This window comes from Capra hircus, chromosome 23 (assembly GCF_001704415.2).
Source record: "Capra hircus breed San Clemente chromosome 23, ASM170441v1, whole genome shotgun sequence".
NCBI lineage: Eukaryota > Metazoa > Chordata > Mammalia > Artiodactyla > Bovidae > Capra > Capra hircus.
In genome coordinates this window covers 41,558,761-41,568,087 of record NC_030830.1, presented here as the reverse complement: position 1 = coordinate 41,568,087, position 9,327 = coordinate 41,558,761, and the positions used below count along the sequence as shown (strand labels likewise).

The window sequence follows — 9,327 nt, the reverse complement described above, 5'->3', positions numbered from 1 at the left end:
AAAGCACTCACAGAGACAGAAAGACAGGAAAACCGACGAATAGACTAACAGGGAGAGAAAGGGTCCTTCAGACAGACGGCAAAAGAGAAATGGAGAGAAAGACAAAAAGAGGAAAACAGAGATATAGATGGAGAGAGATACAGAGAGGTACGCTGAGAGGAGAGACTGAGGCAGAAGATGGGGAGAGGGCCCAGAGACAGGCTAAGAGAGAGGGGGGAAGGTCTCACTGACATCCTGGGATCTAGGCATTTTTCTGAAGTCAAATCCGAGCACAAACTTTCCAATTACATGAGACCCCCAGTGAATGTTTCCCTTTGGGCTGATTTTAGGAGAGTTTTCATCATATGCACTGGGAAAAAATACTTGCTAATAAAACCTTCCACTGTTAATTATACATTCCAGCAGTTTGGATTCAATGAGCAATAATTTTATTGATCTTTTGCCCCAAGGAGACAGGGCACTTGACAGAAGATATTTATGCTCTCAGTTTGATTCATCACATTAGGCATTGGGTCCATGAAGGGACCAAACCGTTTCACTTGCACAAATATATAAAAACTTGTCAGACTGTAGACTGTAGTAGAAGCCAGAAAAGTCTGCTGCACACAATCCCAGCTTCCAGGACCCACAGACAATGGAAAATTGAATTTACTTCACACCTCACTTCATGTTGTTACGTGATACCTGAATTAGACCAAGGATGGGGACCCATGACTTTCTAGTCTCCTTGCCTGGATCTGACCTTCTTGGGAACATAACCGAACTTGAGAATCTGACCTTTGCTTTGTCATTGTTTCCCCAGGACCACCACCATCACACTCCATAAGAATTGGGAACACAAGGGATTCACAAATCTATTTAATTTTGAAAACTATTTGATGGAAAGATAAAAGAGTCTGACACTGAATTCACAGGCAGTCTTCAGAAGAGAACGAGATCAGAAATGCCTGTTGAGGCCATTTATGGTTCAAACAGACTCAGCAGGCAGCTCAGAGAGCCGAAGAGGAAAGTTGAGTCATGGGCAGAAATTCAGGAAAAATCAAAACAAAAAGAGCATGTGACAGCTGCTTCTGGGTCACCAGGAGTCAGGTCCTGACAGATGATGCGGGCGGAGCTGGCTTGTTCACAGGTCTTGAGAGAAGGGAGGCAGGAACCACGGAGAATAGCAGGACAAGATAGGGAAAGAGTCCTGACAGACCCCAGGAAGAACACTGGGGTCAGTGCCAGAACCCTGGAGGAGAGACGCGGGACTCACAAGTCACACCCATCCCGAGGCAGACTCAGCCCTAGCCCCTCTGGGTCCCTTGGGGACACTGAGATTAATCTCGTCTAACACCTGCTCTTCACTATGTCTCCTGGCACTAGGGAAGGACCATACTCTACCAAAGTGAACACACATCTTCAGCTGAAGGGCCACGTGGCCAGGTTCTGAGCACAGGTCATGGACCAATCAGATTGGTGAGAACTGTGGGTCCTGCCCTTTCTCCTACCGGCAAGTTCAGGAGTACTTCCTGTCATGGTGGAGTCTAGGGCATCATTCAGACATTCCTGAATGGCTGATAGCAAAGGCTGGGTCCTCTTCTGGAGAAACCACCTCTGAGGTTTCCTGCAGAGACTGCACAGAAGGTTCCAGACTTTTCCCTGACCTCAACTCACATGAGTGAATGTGATGTGAACCAAGAAAGAAATAACAGAGGCCGATGAGAGAGTCCAGACCAGCCCACTCCGCAGCTTCGTCTATCTTATGTGTGTCATTGTTCCAGACCAGAAGGGGAGGAGTCTTACCTGTGGATGAAGCCTCAGGATCAGCTAGCTGGAAGGAAGGGAAATAAAAACTCATTCACCCAGCTGGTGAGAAAATAACATCTCTGTTTATCTCAGCCTCCAAAAGGAAATGAGGGGGGCAGTTCCAGAACGTTCTTTGCTCCCACCCACATACAATAAGGATTCAACTGCCACAAAAGAAGACCACCCCAACGTCACTGAGACAGTCACTAGAGAAGGATCAACAGAGGCTTTTCAGCCCAGCACCTGTCTTCCCCTTTTTCTCCCAAGGCGCCTTACCTCTCTTATCCCAAAAGTGGACAAAAAGGCCCACACCAAGGAAGATCAGCCCCAGCACAAAACCTCCAATTCCACTCCGCATCTTGCTCTGGGCAGATTCAGACTGTGCCCCTGGAAGTAAAAGCCCCCACATCAGTGTCCCCACGGCCCACAGCATCCTCGTCTGGAAGCCTGGAGTCTGGTCGTGTGTATAAGAGACAGAGGGGCTCAGAAACCAGACAGAGGAGGGGAAGGCAGGCAAAGATCCCGAGGGGCTCTGATGGATGACGGGGGGAGAATGGCAGCCCCAAGGAGGCATGTCCGTTTGTCTGTCCTCCACGGGTCACCTTCAGATACCAGCCTCTACGTCAAAGCCCAGAGCTTGAACACTTCAGAAGGCGCATTACTCAGGCTGAACTGCAGCCTGGAGGAGAGGGGAGAGGGGTCCGGTCATGTGAAGGGACCACCACCACATCTTGGGGGGAAAATGAGATAAGGACTCAACAGATGCCTTTCAACTTGAGATACTGGGATCTAGTCCTCAGTCACTTCCAGCCCAGAAATTGTATCAGGGAGTTACACAGGACGTGAGGGATGAAGACGGACTCCACCCCCACCAGACCCAGTGCTCTCCCTGAATTTTTTCTTTTCTGTCGAGTCCGTAGGGTCAATGAAGCGGCCCTTACGCCATTCTACTGTGATGGGGCTCTGGAGGCTGGGGTGGTCCACGTGGCAAACATAGATGTCTCCAAGCTGTGGTATTGTCTCTAGCATCATGTGAATCTGGTAGGTCCAGTCCCCATTCTGAGTAAGAGGTGTGAACCCAACTCCAGCTGTCTGCTCCTGTTGATTCCGGAACCATTTGACTTTAACTTGGCGAGGATAGAAATTTGTCACTGAACAGACCAGCAGATTATGGAGGTTCGGGGCCTCTGTACTGGCTGGAGAGACCGTCACTGTAGGCTCCACTAGGAGGAAAAGAGACAAAATTAGAGAATGAGGCAACAAAGAAATTCTTACCAGGGGCTGCAGTCTGTCCTTAGAAACTACAGTAGACCAGATAACAGGTATTACCACCACCTCTGCTGCTGCTGCTGCTGCTAAGTCGCTTCAGTCGTGTCCGACTCTGTGCGGCCCCATAGACGGCAGCCCACCAGCCTCGCCCATCCCTGGGATCCTCCAGGCAAGAACACTGGAGTGGCCAGAGGCAATTACTATTCTGATTTCCGACACCATAGATTAATCTTACCTGTTTGTGATTTTCGTGTGAATGGAACGTTGCCATCTGTGCCACCTTGCTTCTCGCTTCTGCATCTCAACATAGTCTCTATGAGACCCGCCCGCCTAATGGTTTCCTGTCCCTTTCGTTGCTGCATGCTATTCTATTGTATGGTTATAACTCAATTCATTTGTCCATTCGCTTGTTTCTCTTTTTAACATTTTATTTATGTATTTGGCTGCATCCAGTCTTAGCTGTGGCAGGGAAGCCTTCATTACAGCATGGATATTTTGTTTGGCGCATGGGCTTAGTTGCTACACGGCATGTGGAACCTTAGTTCTCTGGCCAAGAAGAACTAAGAACCCACTACCCCTGCACTGGACCACTAGGGAAATCCCTGTTTATTTCTTTTAATTGCTGAGTAGTAGTCTACTATATAGTTATGCCTCAATTTGTTTCTTGATGAAAAGTTGGGTTGTTTTCAGGCTTTGTTATAAATAATGCTCTTTTAACATGCTTGCATGCACACCCACAAAAATAACAAATATTTGTCACCTATTAGAATTCCAGCTCTGGGTTTATTTAGCTTATATGCTAGCCTACTTTGTAAGAGAAGAATACCTTTGTTTAGCAGTCACTGGTTTCTTGAACAAGATCATTTATGTGAAAGCTCTTTGTAACACAGACTGGATAATTTTTTGCTGAAGTAGGGTTGATTTTACTGAAGTACAGTTGATTTTTATTGAGGTATAGTTGATTTTTTGGAGAAGGAAATGGCAACCCATGCCAGTATTTTTGCCTGGAGATTTCCATGGACACAGGAGCCTGGCGGGCTATAGTCCAGGGGGTCATAAGAGTCAGACACAATTTAGCAACTAAACCACCGCATAGTTGATTTACAATGTGTTTATTTCTGCTATGCAGCTAAGTGACTCAATTATATATGTGTACACATATATACTCTTTTTCATATTCTTTTCCATTGTGGTTTATCACAGGATATTGAACATCATTCCCTGTGTTCTACAGCAGGACTTTGTTGTTTATCCATCCGGTATATGATAGCTTGCATCTGCTAACAGACAGGATAATGTTTAAACTGTATATACATACCATACATGTGCACGGGTCCATATATGCCAAGTGTGCTGTGCTCACAGCTGGAGGACCAAGGCCAGCTCCACCTAGCTCCCCAGCAAAGCGGACAGAAGCACCGCTCTTGAGCTTGGGACTAAAAGGATGAGAGATTTCAATAGAGAAAAAAAGGGAAGGTGGAGAAAAGGAGAGCATTTCAAGGACGAAGAATTACTTCTGCGAGGGTAAGGATGAAGGAAGTACTTAAGAGTCAGATGCTCTAGGAAGGTGTGGGGTCTAGGAGGTGACAGGGACTCAGAAGCCCCACCAGATACGGCCAGGGCTTGGGACATTCGAAGGACTGAAGCTGCCAGACACTGTTCCCAACGCCTCTCAGGTCTCCTGCACTCGCAGGTGGGTTCTTCACCACTAGTGCCACCTGGGAAGCCCCCAGTGATTTTCACACCCTCCCAACTCTACCCTGCCAGACCTTCCAACATTTTTCCCCCTTAGAGATTGACACCCCTCCTGGTCCCCCCAAGATGCTGGGAAACCACAAAAGATCACTTTCCTGCGTCCTTCCCCACGAGGCTCTGTGTGAAGGCATCTCGGCCCGACCTAAACCCACCTCTCCGCTGGACAGTGGAGCCGACCGTCTCCTTGTAGTTGCGTCTACACAGCGTCTCCACGTAGGCCCGAAACTCCGCCAGGAGGTCCTTCTGGGTGTTCCAGATCTCAGCACACACCCGGCCCAGCTCTGTAACAGCCACAAACTCGCCCAGGTCGCTGTCAAAGTGCAGGATCTCTTCCTTGTTGTAGATCTGTCTGGCCACAAGCCTCACGTGTTCCGTCCCATTGGTGAAGTAGCACATGCCTTTAAACTGGTACACGAAATTCTCTGCGGGACAGCCCGTGGAGTGAGATTTAGTTCAGCCTTGCATCCCAACCAGCCACTTGTCTTAGGGAGGCATGGACGACAGAAGGAAAGTACCAAATGATTAAATAAAATCTGCTCTCAACCCTTAGAATCGTATCCCTGGGAAAAATTTAATGAAGCTAGACCATTCTTCACACCCTGGACAAACTAAACCTGGATGAATTAAAGCTCTGAGTATGAAATGCAATCCTGCCAATACATTAGAGATGAAATCTGAGACCATCTTCATGACTCTGGAAGTATAAAGTATTTCTTCAGCAAATCATGAAAATGACAAGTCGTAAAGGAGAAATGAATGATCAACTTCATTAGAATAACAGCTTGTGCTCATCAAAAGATATCTTAAGGGAATGAAAAGACAAGCCAGGAAGTGCCAACAAATATTGGTAAAGCATGGGGTGACCACGTGCTTGGTTTGGAGTATAGTATTCTTTTTATTTCTTAAAAACAAATAACAGATAAAATAGGAAAAAAAAGGAGAAATGTCAAAATAGGTACTACAATAAAGACCAAACACAAGTAGACAATGAACATAGGCAGAGTTGCCCATCCTCATTAAAATCAAAGAAATTCAAGTTAAAGATACAGTGAAATACAGACACTGCCTTTGGGAGGGGAGGAATGGAGTGGGAGTTTGGGATGAGCAGATGCAAACTGTTATATAAGAATGGACAGAATAAGTTCCTGCAGTACAGCACACGGAACTGTATTCAATACCCTGTGATAAACCATAGTGGAACAGAATAATTTTTTAAGAGGATGTATATATATATATAACTAAATCATTTTGCTGTACAGCAGAAATTAACACATTGTAAATCAACTACACTTCAAAAGAAAAATACAGTGAAATACAAAACTCTATATCTACCAGATAAGAAAACATAACATCTAAAATACCAAAAAATGCCAAGAACTGGGTTCTTTTTATAAGAAGCAATCAATTTGAATAACTTTTGCATATTCTGTTTTAAAGATACATATTCCATTTTGAACCTCCAATTCCATTCTAAATATACAGCCGAAGAAAAAGCAGGCTCATATGCTCCAGGATACATAGGGGGAAAAGTAGAAGCAATCTAAAAGTGCACATCGAAATGGGTAAGCACAGGAGGGCTTAGGCCAGGTGGTTGGCAGTGGAGGGTGTGACGAGTGTCTGGGCAGGGGCGCATTTTGGAGACAGAGCCAGCAGATTGGACTTGGGGTCCTACAGTGAAGAAGGACTCAAGAACGTCCCCCAGCCTCAGGGCCTGAACGTCTGGGTGGGATGGTGGTGGTATTTACAAAGAGGAGAAAACCTGGGGGAGAAAGAAGTTTAGTGGAGAAAGTCCACAGTCCATTTGTCCTTGTTAAGCCTGTGTGTCCTATGAGACAGCGAGCAGAGATAAACTTGGCAATTAACATATATATTTGCCATTGCACAGAGAAAAATCTGGATGGTTATCACCTAACTGATAAAGGGATTCTCTCCAGAAAGTGGAACTGGGGGTGGGGGAAGGGGAGAGGAAGGGGAAAGAAGTTACTTCTACTTTTGACTTTATATTAATAAGGTTTGAAATTGTTACAATGAATATGTGCTACCTTTGAAATTCAAATAAAAGAAAAAAAAGGATGGGTAAGTACATTGTAGCACACTCATAACATGGGATATCCTACACAACAATGAAAATGGATTGATGATTGTTATATGAAAGATCTATGACAGAGCTCAAACATTATTCTGAGCAGAAGTGAGACAATACATTCATAGAACAGATGCAACCAAAGCTTATCATACTAAATGAAGTGAGTCCGAAAGAGAAAGACAAATATCATATGGTAACACTTAAACGTGGAATCTAAAATACGGCACAAACAAACCTGTCTCCAAAACAGAAACAGAGTCACGGACGTGGAGAACAGGTGTGTGGTTTCTAGCAGCTTGCGGGGAAGGAGAGGAATGGACTGGGAGTTTGGGGGAGGAAATTGCTACATTCAGGGTGAATAAACAACAGGGTCCTACTGTAGAGCACACAGAACTCTAGTCAACATCCTGTGATACACCGTCGTGGAAAAGAACAAAAAAGAATGTGTGTAAATGTGACTCAGCAAGTGAGTCACTTTGCCGTACAGCAGAAATTGGCACAACACTGTCAACCAACTATTCTTCAATAAGAAATAGTTTGGCAACAATAAAAAACTTGTAGAACATGTAAAGAGGGAAATAACTAAGCTATATTGTTTAAGGACATGTTCATATATGTCCAAACCGTGAAGAAAAGCAGTAATATTAAGATTGGAAGAGTCAGAATAGAGCTGACTTCTGGAAATTAGAAGTGGGCGTGTTTGGGAAGACGGACATGGGGGTCTTTTGGGGTGCTGGGCATAGTCATTTCAGACCTGGTTGTTGGTTTTTTGGATATTTCTGTATCACTTTTATTAAACTTTCCATATATGTTTTGCATAATGTCTGTGTTATACAAATAATGTTGTATTCCAAAATAACCAATGTTTAAAAATAAACGGTGGCTAACAACACTTACCCTAGAGTCATCTGTGTGCATGTGCTTGTGTATAATGTATCACTACAGGATTTGGAAATCTGTGCATGCACAGTAAATATTAATTCTCTTCTTTTCTCACTAGTCTCACAGCCCTATTCCTCAGCAATATGGATTCAGGGTTGTACATAAACTCAGAATTAGTGACAGTCGTTGCCTGGACCCTTCCCATTTCTCCTCTCAGACCCAGCAAAGGGCCTGAGGACCTGCAGCTCGCACTCAAGGAGCTCACCCTCTTCAGAGAGTAAAGCTGTCTTGAATTTCTCCAACCTTCAGTCCGAGCAGACATAAACACCCCTTGCCCCAAAGAGTGCCTAAGACAGGAAGTCCTTGCCACTTACTCTCTGAGCAGTCTTAATGCTTCTCATTTTGCCTGGCCTCTGGTGTAGAAATGGACTTTCTCTTTTTCTGCCAGAACTCTGCGATCCCAAAGTCTTTTCCCTGAGAGACACTAGCCTTCCCTCTAAACGCAGAGGTTGCAAAAAGGAATCTAGCAACATTCTTTTTTCTGAAGAGGAGAACTCTGGACCTTGATAGAAGCTCTTCTAAATTCTCCCTGCGATTTGGCCAGAGTGCACTGCATCCAGCCCTAAACCAAAGAGACATCAGAGGTTAATTCCCAGACTGGAGAGCTCTGAAAAGCAGCCGTCGAGCACTTACTCGGAGCCTCTCTGCAGTGAGCCTCGGGGATCCTCAGCACCAGAAACACAGCCATCACCATTCCAGCCACAGTCCCAGGGTTCCTGGGGATGGTCACCCTCATCTTTCCACCCCTGAAACAGAAACGGTGTACGAGAAGCTCTGGCAGTCACCGCAGCTGCCACCAACGGACCCGACGCTTCACTTTGCAGAGCAGGAAAATGAGAAAACCTGTGAACTTTAGGATTGGACAGTACCTCGGGGAAAGGCCAATCAATCCGGTGACTTGGGATCTCATTTGTCTCTGGGTAAACACCTACAAAGAAAGTTCTCCATTCAAAAAGTATTCATGGACCGTTGATAGGCACCCATCACTAGGTCATCACCAAAACCCACTGAACTGGATCGCTGAAAATGTGCTTGGAGATTTCAGGAACCAAAAAGGAAAGTGAATTGGCGTATTTCTTCTTGGGACATTTTTTCAACTTTTCCGGTTCTCATATTCAGGGTTTGACTGTACAGAGGTGGAAAGAAATGAAATGATATTCCTTGGGAAAGAAGATAATTGTCTAAAAGCTGTTCACTACCCTCCTTGACTTATGAGATACCAAGAGATATGAAGTAAAACAACAGATTTTGAGGAAAATGTACTTGTATCAAAAGATTGAACTCTGTAACCATATAGCTCAGGGAAATTCTACTCAGTGCTCTGTGGTGATCTAAATGGGATGGGACCCCGAAAAAGAGGAGATATATGAGTATCATGGCTGATTCACTTTGCAACCCCATGGACTGTAGCCTACCAGGCTCCTCTGTCCATGGGATTTTGCAGGCAATAGTACTGGAGTGGATTGCCATTTCCTTCTCCAGGGGAT

General features: G+C 45.1%; 1 protein-coding gene across 2 annotated transcripts; it reads right to left on the bottom strand.

The window, feature by feature from the left end:
- LOC106503481 (rano class II histocompatibility antigen, A beta chain-like) lies at window positions 885-8,624 on the bottom strand. Of its 2 annotated transcripts, XM_018039318.1 has the most exons (6): window positions 8,474-8,624; window positions 4,965-5,234; window positions 2,730-3,011; window positions 2,065-2,175; window positions 1,786-1,813; window positions 885-1,189 (listed from the first exon to the last, which is right to left on the bottom strand). In XM_018039318.1, exons 1-5 carry the CDS (start codon window positions 8,574-8,576, stop codon window positions 1,806-1,808), a joined length of 774 nt encoding a protein of 257 aa, XP_017894807.1. In that variant the 5' UTR covers window positions 8,577-8,624; the 3' UTR covers window positions 885-1,189; window positions 1,786-1,805. The 2 variants fall into 2 exon arrangements, with proteins under 2 accessions (XP_017894807.1, XP_017894806.1); XM_018039317.1 differs by lacking the exons at window positions 885-1,189; window positions 1,786-1,813 and having other exon boundaries at window positions 1,889-2,175.